The 26,364-nt window shown below is 36.8% G+C and overlaps 4 protein-coding genes and 1 non-coding gene across 7 annotated transcripts; 4 read left to right on the top strand and 1 right to left on the bottom strand.

Moving 5' to 3' along the window:
• Positions 1-7,082: 7,082 nt before the first annotated feature.
• On the bottom strand, positions 7,083-9,399 carry LOC133811585 (pentatricopeptide repeat-containing protein At3g50420). Its single transcript, XM_062246185.1, has one exon. It carries the CDS (start codon positions 9,397-9,399, stop codon positions 7,279-7,281), a length of 2,121 nt encoding a protein of 706 aa, XP_062102169.1. The 3' UTR covers positions 7,083-7,278.
• A 118-nt stretch (positions 9,400-9,517) lies between these two features.
• Positions 9,518-23,246, top strand: LOC133811601 (uncharacterized). 3 transcript variants are annotated; one of them, XM_062246187.1, is made up of 13 exons: positions 9,518-9,648; positions 9,719-9,781; positions 9,864-9,917; positions 10,011-10,109; positions 10,409-10,495; positions 10,588-11,169; positions 20,723-21,115; positions 21,448-21,509; positions 21,595-21,700; positions 21,833-21,912; positions 22,264-22,581; positions 22,673-22,942; positions 23,031-23,246. In XM_062246187.1, exons 1-12 carry the CDS (start codon positions 9,544-9,546, stop codon positions 22,722-22,724), a joined length of 2,001 nt encoding a protein of 666 aa, XP_062102171.1. In that variant the 5' UTR covers positions 9,518-9,543; the 3' UTR covers positions 22,725-22,942; positions 23,031-23,246. The 3 variants fall into 3 exon arrangements, with proteins under 3 accessions (XP_062102171.1, XP_062102175.1, XP_062102170.1); XM_062246191.1 differs by having other exon boundaries at positions 20,723-21,205; XM_062246186.1 differs by lacking the exon at positions 23,031-23,246 and having other exon boundaries at positions 20,723-21,205; positions 22,673-22,792; positions 22,885-22,942.
• Positions 16,797-16,903, top strand: LOC133813573 (small nucleolar RNA R71). The gene has a single exon (XR_009884583.1). It is a non-coding gene; the product is annotated as a small nucleolar RNA R71 (small nucleolar RNA).
• LOC133779842 (methyl jasmonate esterase 1) lies at positions 23,151-23,675 on the top strand. Its single transcript, XM_062219746.1, has 2 exons — positions 23,151-23,555; positions 23,658-23,675. The coding sequence occupies exons 1-2, from the start codon at positions 23,151-23,153 to the stop codon at positions 23,673-23,675; spliced, it is 423 nt and encodes a 140-aa protein (XP_062075730.1).
• Positions 23,568-25,287, top strand: LOC133811629 (methyl jasmonate esterase 1-like). Its single transcript, XM_062246200.1, has 2 exons — positions 23,568-24,780; positions 24,892-25,287. Exons 1-2 carry the CDS (start codon positions 24,574-24,576, stop codon positions 25,171-25,173), a joined length of 489 nt encoding a protein of 162 aa, XP_062102184.1. The 5' UTR covers positions 23,568-24,573; the 3' UTR covers positions 25,174-25,287.
• The last annotated feature ends 1,077 nt before the right edge of the window (positions 25,288-26,364 follow it).

The raw sequence follows: 26,364 nt of genomic DNA, 5'->3' as shown, positions 1-26,364 counted from the left end.
GAAACATCAACACTTTTTAAATGTCGATAGAGCACTCCTCTTTCAATCTCATTGGCCTCTTGTTTATTGGGCTTATTTAATCAAGACAACCACTTACCTTATCAACCAAACTCCCTCTATGCTCCTTAAAGGACAAACTTCATTTCACATCCTTTTTCAAAATGAACCTATTTATACACATTAAGGAGTTTTTGATGCTTAACTTATGCATCTACCTTAGACAAACATAGACATAAATTCTCTCATAGATCACGAGCATATGTTTTTATTGGCTATCCTGAAGGCATGAAAGCCTATTCACTTCTTGATATTACCATAAATCAGATTATACACTCTAGAGATGTCATATTTTATGAAAACATCTCCCTTTTTGCAAATTCTCTTTCTAACGACATCCTTAATAGTTTTTTTCCCTCAAAATGTATTACCTACTACAATGCCTTTATTTTATTTGGACCATACTAACACGTCCACAACTCACTCTTTGACAACCACACATGATGACCCTACACAACCAACTGCTCCTATTATCACTAGAGTAGGTCGACAATCAACCAAACCATCTCATGTTCAAGACTATGTTTGTCAATCCTCTAATCCCCGTAAGTTCCACTTCATATCCAATTCAAAAATCTTTATCATATCATAAATTATCTTCTTCTTTTCGGGCTGCCATCCTTGCAGCCAACACTCAGATTGAACCTCAAAAATACTTTGAAGCTGCTAAACATCCCGAATGGCAGCAAGCAATGACAAATGAATTAAGTGCCTTAGAAGCTAATCACACTTGAATTATCACATCCCTTCCTCCTAGATGCAAAACAGTAGGAAGCAAATGTGTTTACAAAATCAAATATAAACCAATGGTGCTATTGATAGGTATAAAGCATGCCTCGTTGCCAAAGGCTATACACAAAACATGGCATTGATTATACTTAAACTTATGCTCTTGTTGCAAAGTTTAACACCCTTAAAATCATCTTAGCTCTTGCTGCCATGAAATAATGGTCCTTACATCAAATGGACATAGATAATGCCTTCTTACATGGTGAACTCAATAAGGATGTCTATATGGACATTCCAAAAGGTTACAATACACTCGTTACCTAAAATTCAGTTTGCAAGCTACAAAAGAGTCTTTATGGGCCCAAATAAGAATCTAGACAATGATATGCTAAGCTTAGTTCCACTTTGTTACAACAAGGTTTCCTTCAATCTCCCTCTGATCATTCTCTATTCATTAGAAACATGTAGAGTCCAAGAACTTTACTTAGCTAGTTAGATAGTAGTATTATAATATTTATAGCATTATCTTTGTAACTGTGGATTTTTGGTTCAGACCGAGAATTATTTGGACACTCATAGTAGTACTTGTAGATTTTCTAAGTTTAACCTATAGTTTAAGAATATTAATTTTAACCTAAGGTTTGATTAATATGACTGATATTAAGGATAATATTTATTATACTATAAGGTTTAGACAACAACCAATAGGATTTTAAGCACATGTTATGAATGGGTGATTAAGGATTAAGTATTTTGAGGATTAAATTTAATAAGGGGTAAATTTTGAATGCTATAAGGTCAGTCAGCAGCTTTGAATATGTTGAGGGCTTAGTCAAGGCTGTTTACTCCATTCAAACTTAGCTAAAAATGTGTAATTTTATGTTTAATTAATCAGCGTGTGCCGATATATCGCAGCTATAGGGGGCGATATATCGCAGCACGTAGATACGAAAAACACGAGACGATGCACGACAGCCTCGGGCATACTGGCCCAGGCGATATATCGCCTACAGGGGGCGATATATCGCCTCCTTCAGTATATTTCAAAAAATTTTGAATTCTTTTTCCTTTCAGCCATTCAACCTCTTGATAAGTCCAACACCTTTTTGAACAAGTCTTCAGCCTCTGCTGAACGATTATTCAAATTATTTTCACCTAAAAAGCTATTATTTTTATTCAAGTAAAATTAAGATCCTTTCTTTCCTAAACTTTATAAATAGGACCTAGTACCCAGCCATTATTCATCTTTTGCTCTAAGTTCAGAGGCTGCAAGTGCTAAGTGAGTGTGAGAGTGTAAACACCTAGTTTGGGGAAATCATAAGCTTGATCATCATAAGCTTATCAAACACTATGGGAAGTAAGGTTCTATAGTATTTCGGTTCGAGGTTTAGATTGGTCTACAAGTCTTCAAGGTATTTCCACACTCTAGTTCATTGGTTTTACGTTATTTTCTTTCTCATAGTCTTCTACTCAGTCTTCTAACCTTATTCTTATTTTGGTTAGGAAATCTAAGAACTTGCACATAAGTTTTTGGTAAGTATGTTTCTCAAAGGTTTAGTCATTCCATTCCTTCCATTCTTTTCATTACTTTTTCTTCAATCTACTCACCCTGTTATATATGGTTTTAGGAGTGTTCCAAAAGTCCCAACGCTGTCCTCTTATCCCGGTAACTTTGGTAAGGAAAATGGGATAGAAATGCATATGTTATATGTTCTATATGTTATCTTATGTTTCTTATGTTATGATAAGTGTTATGATATGTATGTTTGTAGGCTTGGGCATATGACCCATATGACTAACAAGACCCCAAATAGATTATGGGCATATGACCTACTTAGCTAGTAGGACCCCACTAATCTCATGGGCATATGACTTGTTTAGTCTATGGGACCCCAAGTAATAATTGCCATTATAGTATGTGTATGATAAAGTGTTATGTTATGTCTTTATGTTTCTTATGAAATTTATGTATATGAACTATGTGTTAGATTTTTCCTTGCTGGGCATTTTATGAAAGTGTTATGTTATGTCTTTATGTTTCCTTGTTTATGTTTCTTATGAAATTTATGTATATGACCTAATCTCATGGGCATATGACTTGTTTAGTCTATGGGACCCCAAGTAATAATGGCCAATGCATTTTACAATATCTCAAAGCAAATCCTGGTCAAGGTTTCTTTTTCTCTTCTACTTCTGTTGATTTTCAAGTAGAATCCGTTGTTGATGTTGATTGGGGTAGTTGTCTAGACACTAGACGCTCTGTTTCTGGTTATTGTGTGAATATAGACAACTCCTTGGTCTTTTGGAAATCAAAGAAACAATCCACAGTCTCTCGTTCTTCTGCCGAAGCTGAATATCGAGCCATGGAAAATGCCACATGTGAAGTAACTTGGCTTCTCACCATTCTCAAAGACTTTGGCATTCAAATGCCACTTCCAACCATCATGTATTGCGACAACAATGCAGCTGTTCACATATCAAAAAATCCAGTCTTCCATGAGCTCACCAAACATGTTGACATTGATTGTTACATAGTTTGGGAGAAAGTAACAGAATGAGTACTCAAGATGATTCATGTCTCCTCAATAAGCAACCTAGCCGACATATTCACCGAAGCTTTAGTTCCTAGCTCTTTCAATGATATTGTATCCAAGATGGGTGTAAAAAATTTATACACTCCATCTTGAGGGGATATTAGAACTTGAGTTAGTTTAACATAACCAATTTCTATTATTTCCCCTAATTAGTTAAGCTAGGATGTTAATTTATTAGTTCTTTTTTCTGTTACTCTTTTCTTGAACTCAGCTCCCTATATAAGGCACAACCCTTTGTATATTGAATCACTTGCTTACTGATAATAAAAGCAAATACATTTTTCTCTCGTCTGTTTTCTCTATGGTTCCACAACAATTAATGACATTAATTAAACTGCGATCGCGATGGATTGGTCCATTTGTCGTAAAACAAGTATTTCCCAACGGTTCTGTTGAGGTCGCGGATCCAACCGATGGTAGAATTTTTCGAGTAAATGGCCAAAGACTGAAGCATTACATTGAGAGTGTGAGTCATGTTGAGGAGGTCCTTCTTAAGGACCCAATCTATACACTTTGACGTTTTGAATGGTTTGCGTGTTTGTTCTTTTTTATTCTTTATTTTTTATTTTTCTGTCTTTCTTTTATTTTTGTATTGTGTTTGTTTTGGGGCATTGTTACCAGACTATTTTCGCTCTCACCTCATGGACATGGTCATCATACAGGTGTTCTCTCTCCTTACCTTTTTCATTGATTATTCATTTTGACATTGAGGACACTGTCTGATTTTTGGTTGGGGGTGGTGAGCATGCATTTGCTTTCATTTGGAAAATCTTATTGTTGTGTCATTAACATTCATTTGGAAAACATTATTGTCTTGTTGAATTTTTTAAGTCAAATTTTCTCAAAATTATCCAAGCATGAGTATAATTTGTTGGTTTGAGTCAGTTCTTACTATGTTTAGCTATTAAGAAGTGAGTTTCAGAGTTCTTTTGTGCACTTTCCAAACATGTGATAAATTGGTTGTTAACACAAATAGTTGAGAGAAATTTCAAGTTTAAAGTTTTTCATTTCTTGGTGAGTTGTGAGAGTTGAGAAAACAACTTTTTGAACATTTATTGATCATTTGAGTTGGTAAAGTCACATCTTTGGAATTTAAAACATGACATTTACTAGATGAATGTTTTTCATTTAAGATAAGTCTTTGTAATAAATTTGTGTTCTATTTATTGTATTGTATTTGTAGTTTCCTTTTTATTTTTGTGCTGTCTCTTGTCAAAAAAAAAATAATGAAAAAAAAAGAAGAAAACAAAAGAAAAAGAAAAAAATAATAGATAAATGAAAAAAAAAAGAACAAGAGCAACACTTCCTTCTATTATTTTGCAGTTGTTAAAATATATATTTATATATATATATTTCTATTAATATTATTTTGTGTAATTGTATTAAATTTTTTTTATTATTATTATTGTTCATTTTCTTATTTATCATTTTTAGTTAGTTGTCATTTTGTTCTTGGAGTTTTCTCATGTAAATCCCAAAGGTTGTTTGTCATTTGAATGCCACTAAGTTGATTTGCCTATCTTGTGATCAATACTTGTTCAAATTGATTGTCCTAAAAAAGTTTATCTTTTCTCATTTGAGCGTAAACTGTTACATTTCCAACTCCAAGAGTGTAATCCTTCCCATACAAATACTTTCAATGCCCGTGAGGAATTTGGAGTTGAGATCTTTATACTTTTAAGATTTCTCGATACTATTTGTGTTATGACTTGTGATAAAAAGAATATGGTTTGGTGCACACACACACAATTTTGAAATCGCAACTATAGTAGCTTAGATAGTAATTTCTGACTTCTTGCTAATAATTTAAAAATGCTTATATGATTTTGCTTGGTTTGACTTGATTATTCAACTTGACAATTTTTCTTTCGCTTGAATTGCTAGGGACTAGCAATAAGCTGGTTGGGGGTTATGATTCGTGCCCAAAAATACACATTTATTGATTTTAATAGTTAAAATAAATTAAGTTTTAATTAATATTTTCATCAAATTAATATGATTAAATTTATAAATGAAAATATTTAATTTTAATTTAGTTTTTTTTATTTTGTAGGATTTAATTGATATTTTTGGCACTTGGAAATAAAGAAATAAATAAAATTGAAGAAGGAAAAAGAAATGTGGCATTGTTGAAAGAGAGAAGCCCAAAAATAGGCCCAGAATTCGGCCCAGGCCCAGGCCCGTTTTCCTCCCCAGCCACTAAAGCCAGCTCAAGCCACGCGAGTCGAGCCACGCGAGCCTCCCTGCCGAGCCGCCTGCCAGCCTCCCTGCCAACCAAACACGCGACGCCACGTCAACTCCAGCTGCCATTTTTTTGTCCACATGCCCAGCCAGCCATGCCATGTGTCCGCCTCTGATTGGTTGCGGCTGGGTCAATGGATCAGCTGCCACCATCCCATTTTGTGTGCTCTTGGGCCTTGGACCTTCCATTTTGAGCTTAAAGCTCATCTTTTTTTGGTGTTTTTGAAAAAGAGCATTTTGACCATACACCAAAATAGCTAGGGTAATATTAATAATAAGATTTGATTTTTCAAAATCATATTTTATTATTAATATTTCAGATTTATTTTGTAAACCCCATTTTGTTGTTTAATTTCTTTTTAGTCATTTTCTCCTTCTATAAATAGGGACTCTTTCTTCACAATATGTATGTAATTTTCAGAGTAAAGAAACTATAGTAAAATTTCTACTCACTTTCTTCTCATATTTTCTTTTTAGAATTTTGTGAGAATCATGAGCATAATGACCTAATCTTCCTAGGAAGGTTAGGGATTATTCCATATGTTAGTGATGTTATTTTGCTACTTTGATTTACTATGTTCTTAATGTAAAATATTTGAGTTATTTATGTTCTTTCATCTCCATCTTTATTTTGTTATCTTTATTTACTTATGCTAATAGTATATAGGATTAGTCATGCTCTTTCTACGTGTTTCTAATTAGTTAAAGTAATATTGATACATAATTTTATGTCTAACATTTTATTGCATTATTGCCCTTGGGTATTTTGTCATTTTTAGATTTTTCATAAGATTAACATTGTGTTTTTAAAGTAAAGAACTTTATAACTCAAATAGACTTTTGTTAGAAAAGAATATAAACTTTAATGTTAGATTTTCCAAGTAAATGTTGGGATGTGAACTATTTACTTGTGTATTTTTGTAAATCAAGTAACTAAGTAATTAAGCAAGCATATGGATGATTCTTGAAACATTTCCACTTCTCAAACTCTTGATTACATCTTACATTTATTTCTCCTATCTCATTTTATCATTTCATCAAAAAGACAACATCAAAATCTAAAATCTCTTTTCATTTCCATCTTTTTATTTATTTATTGTTACTAATTTTTGTGTTATTTTCTACTAATCTTTTGAGTTTAGGTTACCTCCTTGTGGATCGACCGCCTGATTATACTACAACCACCGCTTAGTGGTTGTCACGATTTGGGCGTTAAATAATGATTATTTGGTACCCTGCATTTTGAAATCGTACATATTTGATACTTTGCATTTTAAAATCGTACATATTTGGTACCCTGTATTTTAAAATTGTACATATTTGGTACCCTAAACTCAAATTTAATTAATAAAATTTTACCAATTTAATCAAATTACTTTCAATCATATGAGCTACAAATTATATATAACTGCTGAGAGTTTGCTCATTTTGACAAAATTTTATCAATTAGGATACCAAATATCTATGTTTTCAATATACAAGGTACCATATGAGTATTATTGAAAACAGAGGGTAACAAAACGATACTTTACAAAAACAAAACAAAGGATAACAAATGATTAAATTCCCTTTTTTAAATATGATAAGAGTCATAAAAGAATGTCTCAAAATTCTCCATCAGGATTTGCTATATTGAATTATGGAAGTCCTATACATCCTAACTCAAATTACAGGTTGCATCGAATTCATTTCTTTCAGTTCTTCTCATATTTCCTTGTAGTCTATGCAATGCAATGTGAGCTTCCCCAACCTCTGGGTGTGATTGAATACCAGAAAAGAAAACCTGAATATTATTCTTAGCCTCCAACCAGCTCAATCCAGGATCCTTTTCTAGCATCATTCCCTTTATCTTTCTCCTCATTTCTGAAACACCATCCCACTCTCCTGAGGCTGCATAAAGATTTGAGAGCAAAATATGTGTAGCACTGTCTTCTGCATCTAATTTCAAAACCTGCTCAGCAGCATAAATTCCAATTCTCAGATTTTTCTTAATGACACATGAACTTAGCAAACTTCTCCACAACTCAACCCCATCTTCACTAAATGGTGATTTGACAATAATTTCCACTGCCTCATCTAACAATCCAGCTCTGCTTAACAAACTAACCATGCAACAATAATGCTTAAGCCCAGGCATGATGCCCTTTTGCTGCATATAGGTCCACAAGAACTTCCCATTTTCAGTCAATCCACTGTGGTTGCACGCTGAGAGGAGAGACAGAAATGTTACATGATCTGGGCTCATGCCATGTTTTTGAATCTCATCGAAAATCTCCAGTGCTTCCTTTGCCATTCCATGGTGACTAAATCCTCCAAGCATTGAGTTCCAACACTTCAAGTCAGGATTCACTGCTTGAGAAAATACTGAACAAGAAGCTTTGATGCTTCCATTTTTGGCATACATATCTACCAGGCTTCCACAAACAGACATTTCAGCTTCATATCCTGTTTTTATGGCCTGGGAATGAATCATCTCACCTTGTTTCAAAATTGTAAGGTCAGCACATGCACTCAAAGCTCCACTGAGAGCAAAGCTATCAACCTTGTGTCCTTGTTGACACATTTCGTAATAGAATTTAATTGCACTGTTCCCCTCGGCCAATCTAGCATTACTTGTGATCATCTCAGTCCAGAGAACAACATCTTTCTCTGAGATTGAATGAAATACTTTCACAGCGGATTTATGTTCACCATTTTTGAAATACATGGACACAAGTGTACTTCCAACAAAAACACTCTTCTCAATTCCTGTTTTTATAACTTCAGCATGAAGAGGTTTCCCATAGCCGCAGGCTAAGCATCCGGCTGTTGCAGAAACAACAGCTGCAAACGTATACTGATCTGGTTTAACAAACGACGTAGCCTTTAACTGGACGAACAGACACATGGCATTTTCACCATCCCCATTTTCTGTGTATCCAGAAATCATTGTGTTCCATGAAACCAAGTCTTTGTTTTCCATTTTCTTAAACAGAACAACTGCTGTTTCTATATCTCCACAGTTGCAATACATGTCAAGCAAAGCATTCTGCAAAGTCAAATCAGCTTTCGAGTTGGAAACAATGAACCGGGCATGAGTGAGTTGCCCAAGTTGATAATCACTTAGTCTGCTACATACCTTCAACACCATTGCATACGTGAACTGAGTAGGAGTAACTCCAGTTCTTAACATATCATTAAAGATTTGAAGCCCTTCCCTCACCTCATCATTCTTCAAACTCCCACATATAATAGAGTTCCAAGCTACAACATCTTTGTCAACTAACCACCCAAAAACTTTTCTTGCGGCGTTTAAGTCCCCACAATTTGAGTACATACCAAGTAGAGAGGTTTGAACACGTTGGTCATTTAAGTAACCAAATTTCACAACTTGAGCATGAAGCAAAGACCCAACGCACCAATCTTCAAGCACAGACGAAGCTTGCAGTAAGCTCGTGAAGGTCGAGCCATTAGCTCTAACACATTCAAATTCCATTTGGGTACTCAAATTCAAGGCCGTAACAGCATGGTCTGGAGCACGCGAACAGGCCGCAATGATTGCGTTGAAAGAAATAACATTTCTTTGAGGCATTTTCTCGAACACCTTCCATGCATCCTCCACTGAACCACATCTTCCATACATGGAAATGATATTGTTGTACAAGAAAGGTGACTGCCAGACGGCAGTCATGGTGGTCAGCACCAGAGCGTGGAGCTGACGCGCTTGTTTCAGCGAGGTAACGGAGGTGCATTTTTGCACTAGAGCAGCTAAAGAAGAGGCTTCGTACGACGGTAACATAAACAGGTCGAACACTCGAAACGATTGTCGTTTGATATCAATCAGTCCGTAAAAGTAAAACAGAGGAAACTAATAAAAGACTTCACCGCAAATGTTTTCAATAATATCACATTTTGCTTCTTCCCGCCAAAAACGCAGCGTTTAATGCCCTCTTCCTTCCTCGCATCTTCCTCAGACCAGAAAATGCGTGAACCTCAGTGCTGTTCCCGGCTATGCCGGCTGATCGATGACTCTCTCCGTTCATACAGGGTGAGAATTCACCGTTCAATATTCTCTCACTGAACTTCTTCTTTGTTGATGATTTTCGTTGTTTTTGCAGGAATTGGAAGTGGGCTCTGTGACGAAGGAGAAGGACAAAGAGATTCTACTGTCTCTATCACAGGTTCAGTTTGGAGCTTTTTTTTATAACTGAAAATTTTGTGCTTGCCCAGTTCAATAAATTAATGGCTTCGGCTTAAATTTAGGTTTTTCGAGGAATTCAGCTTTGGAATCAAGAGTTGGATTCTGATTCCGAGAGTGTAAGTCTCTATTGATCTAGAAATATTGGTTTTATTGGCAAGGAGATTTATGGAATGGATATACTTAAAAAGCTTAGTCCTTGTGATCAACAGGGTTCAGTGGAGAGATTGGTTTGTGAGATTAAATGCTTGGATGGGTGCAGCTCACATTCTGATGAAATTCAATGTCTGTCCAAAATCGTAGCTGAGTTGGTAATATTCTAATCATGTGATCAATAATGACAGTCTTTGCTTCACCTAAAACAATCTTTTTAATACAAAGTACTTTGATAGGTTTTGCCATATTTATGGTCATTTTGCAACACTGTCTTGAAAGCATTTGGAACTAAAATAATTATCATGTCCAAGAATGGTTGTTGCATTTTCTATCTGAAAATCATTTTGAAGATTAATATTAGAGGTGCCTTTCAGATTCAGTAGATAATTCTTCTTTCCTCATGCCTGCTGTACTATGGTTTTTGATGTGAATTCAATTTTGTGTTTCTTATCAGGTGTATTTGTTGACTGTCAATAGTCAATATGTTCGACATTTGGCGAGCAATGTTCTGCTTGTCGTTTCGGAGCTTGTGGCTGCATCTGTATGTTACAATTCATATGCTTGAAAAATTAGCATCATTTAATTTTATTTATCAAAATATATTTATCATCTTTATCTGCAAATTTTGTGTAGGGAAGCAACTGGGAAGCTTTTATTCAATGTTTGTGTTTTTGCCTCGATTTGGGGATCAGAACTTTGCATTCTGATCCCTTGGCACATTCAGTGATTGGAGCTGATGATTTTAATAGCAATTTTTCTAGTTTTGTACCTGTAATAAAAGATAAGCTGAAAGGTGCTAACTGGTCTGCATTGGCTGGCATCATGCGGGTTTTACGCTATATCTTGAAACACTTGACCCCGGAGAATGATTTTGAGCTCATTTGTGCATTCTTTGATTCTATCAATTCTTGTCTGTCAAATGTGCATTGGGATTCACTTACTGAGATTTTTGTTGAGTCAGATGGTGGTGCTACTAAAAGCTCTGTCACAGAAGCTTCATTAGAAAGACTATTGTTTCTAGGAAATTTTGTTCAATTCCTCTGCTCCTTGGTGGACCAAAGCGGTGCCATAGATACTGCAGGTAGTACTGTGAATAAGCATCCAGTTATTTTGTTAACAATTGTCCTTGTACCCAAACTATTAGGTTGGTTTCCTGGCAAGCAAGGAGATGGTGTTAGCAAGTGCATCATTCAGTACATCAGACACAAGCTATTGGTATGGTCAGCTTATTTTTGGTTTATAATTTTATTTCAATTGTTTAACATCAAAGTCTCAATTTCCTTCCCTGTGTTCTATTTTTACTAAATTAGTGTACATAGTGGAGTTGATATAATTCTTTAAATTTCTGCTTTTTATTCATATTATTTGTCCTTTGGTTGTCTGACAATTGATATGATGTTTATCACAATTTTCAAAATTTCTCTTTGTTGTTGTGAATCTGATAAACCTGTCCTACGTGTATACCAGAGGAGACAACAGAAAACAGTAGGAAAGAATTAAGTCCTAGTGACTTTAGTTTGATATGATATTTTTTGTATTTTAATCCTTGTATCTAGTTGGCTTTATTCTTTATTTTGATTGGCTGAGCTGTCTTATTTTTGGGAAGTCTATATATAGGGAGGGGAAGGGAATTGTAAGAAGGAGGAGGATACAAGTAAGACTTTGCTGGAGAGATCAGCCCTCTTATTGTTTTCGTATTGATACCAAAGCAATGCATCACCAGAAAATGAAATAAACGCAGCTTCAACCTTCTCATCCTCATCCTAGTCATTGCATGTGAAGAACCTCTCTACTTGCATTATCCACCCGTCTGGATTTTCACCATTAAAGGTCGGCATCTTCAGTTTCTTAAGGCGATTTTGATGGCGGAAACATGTCTTGTGTTGACCCCTGTCAATGGAACCTTTTTCGAAATTTCGATCCCTTTGGAAACCTGTTGTTGGCGACGTCCCGGCAGACCTTTGTCGAAAACCTGATCGTTCCTCACTCGGCTGGGGTCAAATGGTGTCTCCGAACCCTTACTTTTTCCTTTTCCCTGGCTGCTAGTAGTGCCATTCACCTCTCCCCCTATTTCTTGGAGAGTTCTTGACTTTTCTTGAACTGCCATGAGAGCCTTAAACTGTTGTTGAAGGGTTTCTTGCAGCTGTTGTTGAATCTTGTCTGCCATTTCCTGTATCGAAATATTTGCGCAAGTTTGTGCTAGTTTTCTTTGACGACATATTGGTCTACAGTCGAACAAAGGAACTGCACCAGCAACATTTAAGGGAGGTCATGGAATTATTGTGACTCCACAGATTGTATGCTAACCTAAAGAAGTGTGCCTTCGGCCAAGCACAAGTGGAATACCTTGGCCATATAATTTCTCACCACGGCGTTCAGGCTGATCCGGCAAAAATCAAAGCTATGTTGGAGTGGCCGATACCTAAAACTATTAAAGCTCTTCGCGGATTTTTAGGCTTAACAAGACACTACAGAAAGTTTGTCGCCAACTATGCTAAAATAGCTCAACCATTGACCGATCAACTAAAAAAAGATCAGTTCTTGTGGGGTCCAGACGCGGAACAAGCGTTCTGCCACCTATAGCATGCAATGACTACAGTACCGGTGCTAGCCTTACCTGATTTCTCCCAGCCATTTGTCATCGAAACTGATGCTTCAGGACATGGTTTAGGTGCTGTCCTCTTACAAAACCAGAAACCAATAGCCTATTTCAGCCAAGTCTTGGGGGTTCAAGCACGAAAAAAATCTATTTATGAAAAAGAATTAATGGCCTTAGTTTATGCAGTGACCAAATGGCGACCTTATCTTCTAGGTCGCAAGTTTCTAGTATGAACCGATCAACAAAGTCTGAAGTTTCTTTTGGGACAACAGGTTATCGGTTTAGAATATCAAAAATGGGTTTCCAAGCTGATGGGAATGGATTTTGAAATCGGGAACAAACCAGGAACCAACAATAGAGTGGCTGATGCACTCTCTCGACAAAGTGAAGTAGCTACGGTGGACCACTTATCTGATTTAGAATGGCAACTATGGTCCGAATTAGCTTCGGAAATAACAGCTGATCCTGTACTCCAACAGCTACTTCGTGATCTTCAAACTGGGTCAAAACACCATCATGGCTTCCACTTACACATTGGCCTACTCCACATCAAGAATCGGCTGGTTATTCCAAAAAAATCGCACTTAATTCCAAAGATATTGGAGGAATTTCACAGCACTCCATTCAGTGAGCCTTCAGGAGAACTTAAAACTTACAAATATCTAGCAGCTGAATTATTTTGGGAAGGTCTTCGAACAAAGGTCCATAATTTCGTGTAGCAATGTATGGTGTGTCAGTGTGTTGTGGACAAAGTGGAGGTTTTATTATTTGTGTGTTTTGTTTTGTTTCAAGTCTAAAGTCAATCTTTACTCGAGGGCGAGTAAATGTTAAGTTTAGGGGAGTTTGTTGAGTCTAGTTTTTGTCATGTTTAGGTGATGTTTTAAGTAGCCTTTTATCTCATTTTTTCTTTCATTTAGTGCGGGTTTATGCTTTGTTTGTTTGTCTTTGTGAATATCAGGAAGAATTGAGTACTTGGAGGAAAATGTCAAAGAAAGGGAAGAAATAACCAAGTTTTACAACATATTTCGAGAAATGATGAATCTCAGCATGATTTAGAAGTGTTGGTGAATTTTTGGGATAAAATCTTGGAAAATTGAGAAATTTCTTAAGAGCCACGGCATGAGCAAAGTAGAGCCGCGACTAGCTGGTGAAACAGAACCATTGTTTTGAAGGAGAACCACGGGCCGCGGCATGGCTGAAGAGAGCCGTGGCATAGATGGGCATCAACCCAGAAATTTTAGACACGGGCCGCGGCATGGTGCATGTAGAGCCGCGGCCCGCCTCTTTTAAAAACTGAATCTTAGGTTTTTATAAGGCGAAAAAGAGAGAAGAAAAGTGAGGTACGGATCTGGGGTGGAAATTGCTTGAAGGCTGAAGGCTTGGAGTATTCAATCTACATGTTTTTCTTCTACTTTCTGATGTTATCTTCAATTATCTTTGTGATTAGTATTATGATTATGAACTAATTTTCTGTTTAGAATTTTTAATTGAATCACTTGAATCCCTATTATGAACTAATGCAATTTCAATTTTCTTCTTCTTCAATTCCATATAACCTGTTCTTATTGATTGATTATCGATTGGCCATCTATAGTCATTATATATATGTTTTTAAATCAAAATCTGAGAAGTGAGATTTGAATCTGCTGTGGTTATATTGGACATAATTTTAATTTGGAACGAAAGTATCCATATTAATTGTGTAACTGTTTATTAAGTTGTCGAGATTAATGCTACCTTTGTAGTTCAATTTACCATAGAAATATAGGAAATTGTCACCTAGGTTGAGTCTATAATTCATAGTATGATTATAGGCTGCTGTATCAACTTGTTAATTGAATTAGGCAGAAAGAAGAAGATCTTAGTATTTTGCATTAGGGAATGATAGGGAGGATAGTTGATGAGATTAAACATCCTAATTATTTCTTCAGTGTTTGAATCAAAGGTTTCGCTATTAGTTGTTATTATATTTAATTTTCAATTATTGTCTCTGAATATTATAGTTTCTTTTGCTGTGTCTACAAAAAATCAAGAATTTTAATTGATCAAATAGAAAGAGAAATTAATTGACTGGTAATTGAGAATTCAGTCCTTGAGGACGATACTTGGTTTCTTTACCATATTATTACAAATTGCGACTGTGTGCACTTGCATAGCATAAAAATTTCGCAACAAGTTTTTGGCGCCGTTGCCGGGGACTGAAAAGAATTATCAATATCAGTCTGATTAATTTTTATTTTAATTTATCTTGTTTCTAATCTGTTTAGTTGCTTAATTTGTCTATCTAAGGTGAATTGTGTTATATGCGTAGCAGAAGAGGAGCAGACAGTCTTGTTCCTTTGAATCCTGAGATTGAAAAGTCTTGCAAGCAAAACAGAAAGAACAAGAGGGAAGCCCAAAAGTCTGTGAAGATGGCACAGAATGATGGGGACGGGAGGAATGTTTTAATTCCTGGAATTGCACAAGGGGATCAGGCTCAGAACAATGCTGAGAGGAGCCTGAGAGACTATGTACTACCCACTCTGACGGGAGTACAAAACAGTATACGCCCACCAGCTGTAGACGCTAACAACTTTGAGATCAAGCCAGCTAAAATGGGCCAACTGTCAATGCTCGTCATCAAAAGGAGGTTCGACTTTGCAGTTGGCCTATTTTAGCGAGCCAGATTATGATGTTGTGGTTGAAGTTCTGAGTATGGAAGGTGTTCGGTTCAATTATCATAATGGCAAGCCTAAAGACATGAACAGGTGGCAGCTTAACCCAATTGCTAAGGCATGGGTTTATTTTGTAATTTCACGTTTATTGCCGACCTCTCATGTTTCTACTATTGATAGAGAGCGCTGTTTGTTGGTTTATGCTATCATGACCAAGATGACAATTGATGTGGGCCGAATAATTCGTTACAGCACTCGCAACATCAGCTGATTCAATACTACTGTTGGTGTTGCCCATGGTACTTTTATCTCGACCCTATGTAACACTTATGAGGTACCAGTCTTCGCCGGCGATCTAGTTCGGAAGCCAATGGGGCATGGTATGGTAAAGCTCCCCGGATCTCTCAGCTTTTGGGGTAACTTCCTCTATAATATCGCGCTGCACTCTTCAGTGAGTGCTACCGTCTCATAGTCTTTCATCCTCCTTTTCTTGGACAGAATCTCCTTCATGAATTTCACATAGCTAGGCATCTGCTCCAAGGCCTCAGCAAAAGAAATATTTATATGCAGCTTTTTAAACACCTCTAAAAACTTAGAAAACTGTTTATCCAGTGTACTCTTTCTAAGCCTCTGAGGATATGGAACTCGAACTGGCTGCTCATTAACAACTGACAGACTCTTTTCTGAAAGTTGGTGGTCTTCAGTAACCTTTGCTGAATCAGACTGTTCACCCACCTCTCCATTCTGAACCACTTCCTTTGGAGATCTAGACTGCTCAGTTTGCTTCCCACTCCTCAAAGTAATTGTCTGAACTTGCTCCTTAGGGTTGACTTCAGTATTACTTTGGGCAAATTTTCCTGCGGTCTGTTATTAAGCATATTAGCCAACTGCCCTACTTGTGTTTCCAGGTTCCTGATAGAAGATCTAGTCTCTGTCATAAACTGAGTTTGAGTGTTTGTGAGAGTCAATAATGCAGCTTGCAATTCATTAGGCCTTTCAGGTGGAGCTTGATTCATTGATTGTTGAGGCCTAGGCTGTTGTGATGAAGAGGCTTGATGCATTGGTGGCTGAGGCATATTATTCTGAAACTGAGGTTGCTGGCCCTGATTATTCCTCCAAGAAAAATTAAGATGATTTCGCCACCCAGGATTGTAAGTATTGGAGAATGGATTATTGACTGGCCTCTGAAAGTTTCCCACCGCTTGAACCTGAGCTTGATCCATCGGAATGTTATTGTTAATGCTGGTAGGGCACTGATCAATAGAGTGAGAACCACCACAAATTTCACACCTAACTGCCATTTGAACCGCATTAGCAGATACAGCGCTCTGCTGTAATTGTTTTGTCAAGGAGGCTACTTGTGTTGTTAGAGCAGTGATTGCATCCAGCTCATGCACCCCAACTACCTTTCTGACCCCGATGATCTTTCCTCAGATCACTGATGATTATTTGTGGCCATGTCCTCCAGCAGCTCATAAGCACCAGTTGCACTCTTGCTCATAAACGTACCACCCGCTGCAGCATCAATAATGGTTCTAGTAGTAGGACATAAACCATTATAAAAATTATGCACTAACATCCATTGTTCAATGCCATAATGAGGACATCTTCTCAAAAGTTCTTTGAACCGTTCCCAAGCTTCATACAATGATTCTCCATCATTCTGGCAAAAATTATTGATTTCGCCCCTCAATTTAGCAGCTTTGGAATGAGGGAAGAATTTTGACAAAAACTTCTGAGCCAAATCTTGCCAGGTGATAATAGAGTTCGGTTGCAAAGACTTCAGCCAACTTTTAGCTCTATCCCTCAGAGAAAATGGGAAAAGCCTAAGTTTAATAGCGTTGTCACTCACCCTATTGTATCTAAAAGTTCCACATAGCTCCAGAAAATTAGACAAATGGGTGTGAGGATCTTCAGAAGGCAACCCATTAAATTGAACAGAAGATTGCACCATTTGTAGAATAGCTGGCTTGATCTCAAAGTTGTTAGCCTCTACAGCTGGTGGGCGTATACTGTTTTGTACTCCCGTCAGAGTGGGCAGTACATAGTCTCTCAGGCACCTCTCAGCATTGTTCTGAGCCTGACCCCCTTGTGCAATTCCAGGAATTAAAACATTCCTCCTGTCCCCATCATTCTGTGCCATCTTCACAGACTTCTGGGCTTCCCTCTTGTTCTTTCTGTTTTGCTTGCAAGACTTTTCAATCTCAGGATACAAAGGAACAAGACTGTCTGCTCCTCTTCTGCTACGCATATAACACAATTCACCTGAGATAGACAAATTAATCAGACTGATATTGATAATTCTTTTCAGTCCCCGGCAACGGCGCCAAAAACTTGTTGCGAAATTTTTATGCTATGCAAGTGCACACAGTCGCAATTTGTAATAATATGGTAAAGAAACCAAGTATCGTCCTCAAGGACTGAATTCTCAATTACCAGTCAATTAATTTCTCTTTCTATTTGATCAATTAAAATTCTTGATTTTTTGTAGACACAGCAAAAGAAACTATAATATTCAGTGACAATAATTGAAAATTAAATATAATAACAACTAATAGCGAAACCTTTGATTCAAACACTGAAGAAATAATTAGGATGTTTAATCTCATCAACTATCCTCCCTATCATTCCCTAATGCAAAGTACTAAGTTCTTCTTCTTTCTGCCTAATTCAATTAACAAGTTGATACAGCAGCCTATAATCATACTATGAATTATAGACTCAACCTAGGTGACAATTTCCTATATTTCTATGGTAAATTGAACTACAAAGGTAGCATTAATCTCGACAACTTAATAAACAGTTACACAATTAATATGGATACTTTCGTTCCAAATTAAAATTATGTCCAATATAACCACAGCAGATTCAAATCTCACTTCTCAGATTTTGATTTAAAAACATATATATAATGACTATAGATGGCCAATCGATAATCAATCAATAAAAACAGGTTATATGGAATTGAAGAAGAAGAAAATTGAAATTGCATTAGTTCATAATAGGGATTCAAGTGATTCAATTAAAAATTCTAAACAGAAAATTAGTTCATAATCATAATACTAATCACAAAGATAATTGAAGATAACATCAGAAAGTAGAAGAAAAACATGTAGATTGAATACTCCAAGCCTTCAGCCTTCAAGCAATTTCCACCCCAGATCCGTACCTCACTTTTCTTCTCTCTTTTTCGCCTTATAAAAACCTAAGATTCAGTTTTTAAAAGAGGCGGGCCGCGGCTCTACATGCACCATGCCGCGGCCCGTGTCTAAAATTTCTGGGTTGATGCCCATCTATGCCACGGCTCTCTTCAGCCATGCCGCGGCTCGTGGTTCTCCTTCAAAACAATGGTTCTGTTTCACCAGCTAGTCGCGGCTCTACTTTGCTCATGCCGTGGCTCTTAAGAAATTTTTCAAGATTTCATCCCAAAAATTCACCAACACTTCCAAATCATGCTGAGACTCATCATTTCTCGAAATATGTTGTAAAACTTGGTTATTTCTTTCCTTTCTTTGACATTATCCTCCAAGTACTTAATTCTTCCTGATATTCACAAAGACAAACAAAGCATAAACCTGCACTCAATGAAAGAAAAAATGAGATAAAAGGCTACTTAAAACATGACAAAAACTAGACTCAACAGTCAGCAAAATAAATTGCTCACTACAGCCCCTCGCCCTTCCGGCCCAAGTTTGGGATGAGATTACCATGGGTTTTATTGAGGGCCTTCCGACATCAGAGGGGTGGACCACTATTCTTGTGCTTGTTGATCGTCTCTCAAAATATGCTCATTTTCTCAAGCTCAAACACCCATTTTCTGCTCCTACAGTAGCAGAATTATTTATGAGGGACGTGGTCCGTTTACATGGTCTACCACAGTCCATCATCTCAGACAGAGATCAGATTTTTCTGAGTAATTTTTGGACCCATCTCTTTAAGTTACAGGGTACGACTCTTAAAAAAAGTACCGCTTACCACCCACAAACAGATGGGCAGTCTGAAGTTCTCAATCACTGCTTAGAAACCTACCTTCACTACTTCACCTACCAGGTCCCAAAAAAATGGTCCAAATGGTTGGCCTGGGCGGAATATTCCTACAATACTTCACACCATTCCTCACTCAACTGTACCCCCTTTAAAGCTCTTTACGGCAAGGATCCTCCACCATTAATTCCTTACAAAAAGGGGACAGCGGTAGTATCTTCTGTTGACGAGCTCTTACTATTTCGAGATGCCATTTTAGACGACCTTTGGATGCACCTACTTCGGGCCCAATACCAGATGAAGCTCCAAGCGGACAAGAAGCGTTGACCTGAAGAATTTGCCATGGGGGACATGATGTTCCTAAAACTAAGACCATACCGACAGCAGTCCCTTGCTCGACGTCCCAATGACAAACTTTCTGCTCGATATTATGGTCCTTTTTCCATCACTCAACGCATTGGTCCCGTCGCTCACAAGCTGCAACTTCCAGACCATGCCCAGATTCACCCAGTCTTCCATGTCTCTCAGCTTCGTCGTTCCATAGGTCCAGCTCCAAGTGCAGCTACCATCCCTCCTCAGTTGACGACCGACTTAGAACTCAACGTGGAACCAGAGGCAGTCTTAGATCAGCCATTCGATACTCCAACAGTTGACTACCCTTCCGAAGTCCTCATCAAATGGAAATCATTACCTAACTTTGAAGCGACGTGGGAGCCATTTTCCACCATCAACGAACAGTTTCCCCTATTCCACCTTGAGGACAAGGTGAAGGTTATTGGGGGTATTGATAAACCTGTCCTACGTGTATACTAGAGGAGACAACAGAAAACGGTAGGAAAGAATTAAGTCCTAGTAACTTTAGTTTAATATGATATTTTTTTTATGTTAATCCTTGCATCTAGTTGGCTTTATTCTTTATTTTGATTGGCTGAACTGTCTTATTTTTGGGAAGTCTATATATAGGGAGGGGAAGGGAATTGTAAGAAGGGGGAGGATAGAAGTAAGACTTTGGTGGAGAGATCAGCCCTCTCGAAAGGCTGTGCTAGGAGGGTTTGAGCCTCTCGAATGCTCATTTGTAAATCTTTCATTGTTATTAATAAAGCTGTTCTTGAGGAATTTCATTACTGGATTTGGAAACTAAGATAGAATTATTCTTACCTAAGAAAGATCTATCAGAATCTTCCAGCCAATTGGGTGGATAGGATGCATATGAGTTTCATTGAGATTCAAATTTGTGGTCTAGAGTTGTAAAGGAAACCTTTCTGAGTACCTCTAAAGCTAATTAAAGGTTAAGGTACAAGTAGTTATTACCAATCATGTAAAGATGGGAATATTTCATGGGAACTATTCTCAGATATTTTGAATGTTTTCCTGCATTATTCTGTACAACTTCCATGTATTCTCTGCATTGGTATCTTTAAAATAAATAAAGGGGGTGCTGCTTTTGCAGAAGTAGATATATCTGGAAGTCTCATTTGTGAATAAAAATGAGATTTAATTTGAATGACACCGATTGAACAACTTACTGCAGGTGTTGATGATCAGGCTCAGTGTCCCAACTTATTTGAACTTCTCAACTACTGTTTCATGGTTGCAGCTAGTCCATAATTACTTTGGTGAGCTTTTGTGGCAGCCTATAACCCCACTTGAGTTGGTTCAGAATGACAGTCTACAAGGATCTCCATTTCTATCGAGTATGTTTGATGAAGAAGTTAATAATGTATCCTCCCCGCATGTACAAAGGCGAGCTATATTCCTTTTCCTAAGGTGTTCATTTAGTCTGATCAACCTAAAGGGAGATACGGTTATAGAATGTACTTGCACAGCTCAAAACTTGTGCTTGCCTAACGACTCAAATGTGGAGTTAGAGTGTTGTGGAATAAAGAGAGGCTTTGCAGAGCTTTATCACTGGCTTCAAGGGCAGGTACCAACTGAGATTAATCTGAACCACAAAATGTACTTGAAGAAGTGTTTGGATTTCACCTTATCCTTCCTTCGACTATACATGCATGAGGTTTGTGTTTTATAAGTTAATCTAATTTTTTTATTCTAAATAATGTGGTTCTTTTCTTGGGATTTTTTTAATCTGCCTTATTATTTGAATAATTTTTCTGGTATGTGCCCAATAAATAATAGGGGTATTGGTGTCTCTTTAAATGGATGAAGTTGTCGTCTGAGTACATAGTTGTTTATTATTACTTATAGGTTTCCTATGTTTTCATTTCTTAATTATTTTCTCATTTATCTGAACTGTAGGATGATTTATTATTCAGAGTGCTTTTGCTACTGCTTTCTGTACCTTTTCCTCCAGAGACACAGTAAGCAGTAAACATCCTGGTTTATTCCTTTTTCTCTAAGCAGTAAAGGATTGTTTTTTAAACAACCTCATTTGGTCTCTTATAGGTTTCAGAAGGAAAAAGTGGCTTCTCAGGATGAAAAACATGATATGATTTCTCACGTTTCAAACATTTTTAATCCTGTGCACTTATTCCATCTATTTCTTTCTGAGGCAAGTATTCCATATCTGGGGGACATTTGAAATTCTCAACCCACAAGCTGTAGATATTTTCCATTTGCTAATTTGTAGTAAATGGTCACCATATTTATTATAATTATCGAGTTTATGAATCTTATCTCTCAGTTACACTATGATCATCAAGTGCTTCTGGATTACCTTATTTCGAAAGATACGGGAATAAGTTGCGCCGAGTATCTTTTAAGGTGTGTTTTCTTGAATTTCTTTTATCCTCACTGTTGTATGAAATTGTTATACATGAGAACTGTAGTTGGATTGGGCTCGTATTCTTTCTTTATAAGTGGAAATTGTTTTCACTAAAACCTGTTGTGGTCTTTTCCTTCTTAAATTTTTTATTTTCATCATTTTAAATCATATATAATGATCTAAACTAAACAGCCTAAGCATTAGTCTAGTCACTTAAATGAACTTTTTTCTTCTTTTCATAGAATGATACAGTTACTGAAATAAATAGGGTGGCTTCTGTAGATACTTATTTCACTATTATTTTGGCTTGCTAGTTGCTACTTACTTTTTCCTTCATGGCCTCTGTTTAGGTGCTTGCGCACAATTTGCGGTTCCTGGCACTTTTTTGTACAGTTCTCAGCAAATGGGCATTATGAGAATCAATTATCTTACAAGAAAAGAAAATTTTTATGGGACAACTCAACTGATCATGATTTGGATTCTTCAGTACCTGAGGATAAATGTGTGGAGGGATTTGCCGAAGGGTCGAAATCTGGTGGTAAGCAATATTGCCTTGCAGTAAAACCATACAAGAAAGCCAGAGAGTGTTTGCTATCACTTAGAGTTTCTGTTGAAAGTCTCCATAACAAGAATTTGTTTCCTTACAATCCTAAAGTTCTCTTGAAAAGGTATTTAACTTCACTAGCGTTCTGGTAAATTCAGGATCCTGAAGGCACTGTAATCCTAACATATATGTTTTCACTATTTTTGTGTGCGTAGATTATGGAGATTTGAGGAGCTCTGTCTTGAGGAAGATAAACAGCTCCTCTAAAAGAATAAAGAAACAAAATAGAAGTGCAAGCAGCAAGAGTGTTAGCAGTATTATCCTCTAATATTAAGGTTTCAACAAAAACAAGATCTCGTGTGAGATTATCATGAATAGTTTATTAATGGTCCCAAGTCCCATGGACTTTTATTTTCTTTTGACTAAGAATGCCACCATACCAAGCTGCCAACAGATGCTTGAGTGGTCAACATGACATTTTTGAGGTAAAAATCTTAGGTGACTATTGTGAATTCTTGTTTGAATGCTTTAAGACTTTTCTTTTCTATAAATGTTTTTTACACTTGTCGGCAGGCTCTATGGGCATGATTAAAAAGTATTATCGCACCTATTTGGAATGTACTAGTTGAAGATATCTGCGGGGACCATATTATGAGTGATTTATTTGTTATAAAAGGCTGGACCCAATGAAGAATGGCATATAGCAATAAAAGTCCAAAGACACATCAGGAGATGGAAAACAAAGGAACACATTTTGTGCTGGTTCATGGATCTTGTCATGGAGCATGGTGTTGGTATAAGGTGGTGGCTCTACTTAAGTCAAAAGGCCACAAAGTCACAACTTTGGACCTTGCCTCCTCTGGCATCCACCCAAAGCCGATTCATGAAATTAAGTCAATCTCTGACTACGTTGAGCCACTGATGGATTTCATGGCATCCCTACCCCCAGAGGAGAGGGTCATTCTGGTGGGTCACAGCGTGGGTGGAGCATGCATATCTGTTGCTATGGAAAGGTTCCCTGAGAAAATTTCTGTGGCTGTTTTCGCCGCAGCATTTATGCCTGGTCCTGACTTGAGCTTCTCCATTATAAATGAAAAGGTACACATGTTATGGCTCCCATATACTTGGTTTGGTAGCAGGCAGGTACACACCAGCAATAAATTTTGCCATAAAATTCATGTTGTGTTCTTTTCCTTGAAGAAGTTGAATGTTCTTTAAACATTAAACATGTAGCCCTACTAAAAAACTTAAATACTTATTTGTTTAGAAATACTAAAAATTCATTTTCACGACTATCTACTTAATTTTCAATATTTTCTCATTATTTTCTAAACTATATTTTTCAACTCATAAAATTTGAAACTATTGTTTCAAAATTATTATTTTCGAAACAAAAATCATTAAGCTCCTTAGTTTTTTGAACTTTGGAGTTTTGCTACTATGCATTTGTTATAAAGATCAATGTCGAGTTTGATTTTTTTCAAATAACATTTTGACACAAAAAGAGCAAATCCAATTCCATGGAGTTAGACAAGCATTTGGCTAAAGCCTATAATTATTTTGACTCGGATTATTAAGTAGGGTAAAGATTCCACAATATTCTATAGCTATATTTGTTTCTTTCTATGATGCATCTAGTACTAAGTCATATTATTTTAATATGAGCAAAACAAAAAGTAGACAGCGATATATATAAATATATATTTAATTCATATGCATATTGATCATTTTCTTCCCATATTATTGTACCTTTCTCTCCTCTATTATCTCTCAACTCATTTTAAAAACTCCCATACATTGTCTCTATTTGCTTGTTTTTTCCTTGCTTGTCCATATTCACTCAACTGATAGACAATAAAATATCAACGCAATGATGTGATAGAAATTATATATTATATGTGGTGATTGTGATTTTGATTTTCATGTTTTACACTTAGTAGGAAAATATCAAATATATAAAACTAGTGAACTTAAAAAGTCCAAATCTACCAATTTGCTTAAAAACACCCCTGTGATTAAGTACTAACCAAACCGATCAGATAAGATTTTACATAAATGGTTTTTGTTTTTCAAACCCACCATGAACATGACTAGATGAGCTAGCTCAAGTAATTGGATGACTGAGTGTGTACGAGTGAGTAGTCTGAATTCAAGCAAATATAAGTCACTTTTTTGTGTGTGGAATATGCAGTATGGTCAAAGTTTGGACTCTTACTTGGACTCAGAATTTACATTTGATAAAGGGCCTGGTCATCCTCCAACCACCATAGTCTTTGGGCCCAAATTTATGGAATCCAAATTGTATCAGCTCTCCCCACCAGAGGTAAACAACTACAAAGATCTCACAGCACAACAGTTACTTCTCTTCTCTTCTTTGACCATAGAACATTAATTCTCTACTTCTTTCCAATATTAATATAATGAAATGAATCAGGATTTGGTTCTTGGGATGTCATTGATTCGACCAATCAATCTCTCAGTCGCCATATTATCACCAGAAGACCAACCGTCCAAAGAGAAGTATGGATCAGTTAATAGAGTCTTCATCCTTTGTGACCAAGACAATGTGATCAAGCCCAGTTTCCAGGAGTGGATGATCCAGAACAACCCACCTGATGAGGTCAAGGTGATCAATGGTTCAGATCATATGGTCATGTTCTCCAAACCAGTGGACCTAACTTGCTGCCTCCAGGAGATTGCTCAGAAATACTCTTAAAAGAATTCAATCTGTGTGTTTGTAATTACGTATATTTATCTGTACTTTACTATGCTATGCATGCATGGATCAAATAACAAGGTCATAGAAAGAAATTTGAAAAGTTGCACAATATTGATAAATGCTCAGCTCACTGAATGAGGCTGGCCGCACTTCTATTTATAACCTCATTGGTACAGGGACTCTAACGGAAACATTATGATTACAAAATCATACACAGAAAAATTATGCAAGGAATATTCTAACGGTTTGTACAAAATTTGTTACATTGGGACCACAATGACAGCAAGACAATCTTCTAGAAGTTATGAGAAATAACAGGATAATGACAGAGTAAATAAGGTGTGCAAAATATCATTTCTTAATAGCCCCTCTCAAACTATGTGGGGTTTCAACCACAGGGTTTGCAGCTAGTGCACTTGCGCCCATGTTATCACACCATGTTATTGGAGTACTTGGTAAATGGAATTCAAACTCTTGTAGTAAAACTTGAATCCATGAAATCTCAGCAGCAACGTGTGCAAGAGCCTTGTACTCTGATTCAGTGCTGGATCGAGAGACTACTGCCTGCTTTTTCGATGACCATGATATCAGAGACCTAGATAAACACAATAGCCAGCAAAACTCCTCCTATCGTCTAGACAACAAGCCCAATCGGCATCCGAATAACCTATAATAGCAAGCTGATCTGAGTATTTTATGTGCAGTCCATGGTGCAAGGTTCCCTTCAAGTATCTAAGCACTCTCTTGGCTGCATTCCAATGTACTGAAGTAGGAGTTTGAAGAAACTGACTAAGCTTATTAGTAGCAAAAGAGATATCAGGTCTTGTATGCGTCAAATATTGCAGCCTACCAATCACACTCCTGTACATTTTCAGATTCTCAAGCACTTCTCCTTCTGATTTGGATAGCGTTTTTACTGTCATAGGAGTAGAAACTAGCTTTAGATGCAGCATACCAGTTCTGAATAGTAGCTCCTTGACATATTTGGCTTGATTTAGATACAAGCATGTTTCATCTCTCTTAACATCAATTCCTAAGAAATAATGAAAAGGTCCCAAATCCTTCAAAGCAAAAGTATCATTCAATTACTTGGTGAATTGCTGAAGCTTCTCAGCATTGTTCCCTGTTACTATTATATCATCCACATATATAAGCACCATTATGATCACAGTTAGAGTTTTATAAAAG

Source organism: Humulus lupulus, chromosome 1 (genome assembly GCF_963169125.1).
Source record: "Humulus lupulus chromosome 1, drHumLupu1.1, whole genome shotgun sequence".
In the NCBI taxonomy this organism is placed as follows: Eukaryota; Viridiplantae; Streptophyta; class Magnoliopsida; order Rosales; family Cannabaceae; genus Humulus; species Humulus lupulus.
The sequence above is the reverse complement of the archived record's forward strand: the minus strand, read 5'-3'. Positions and strand labels throughout refer to the sequence as shown.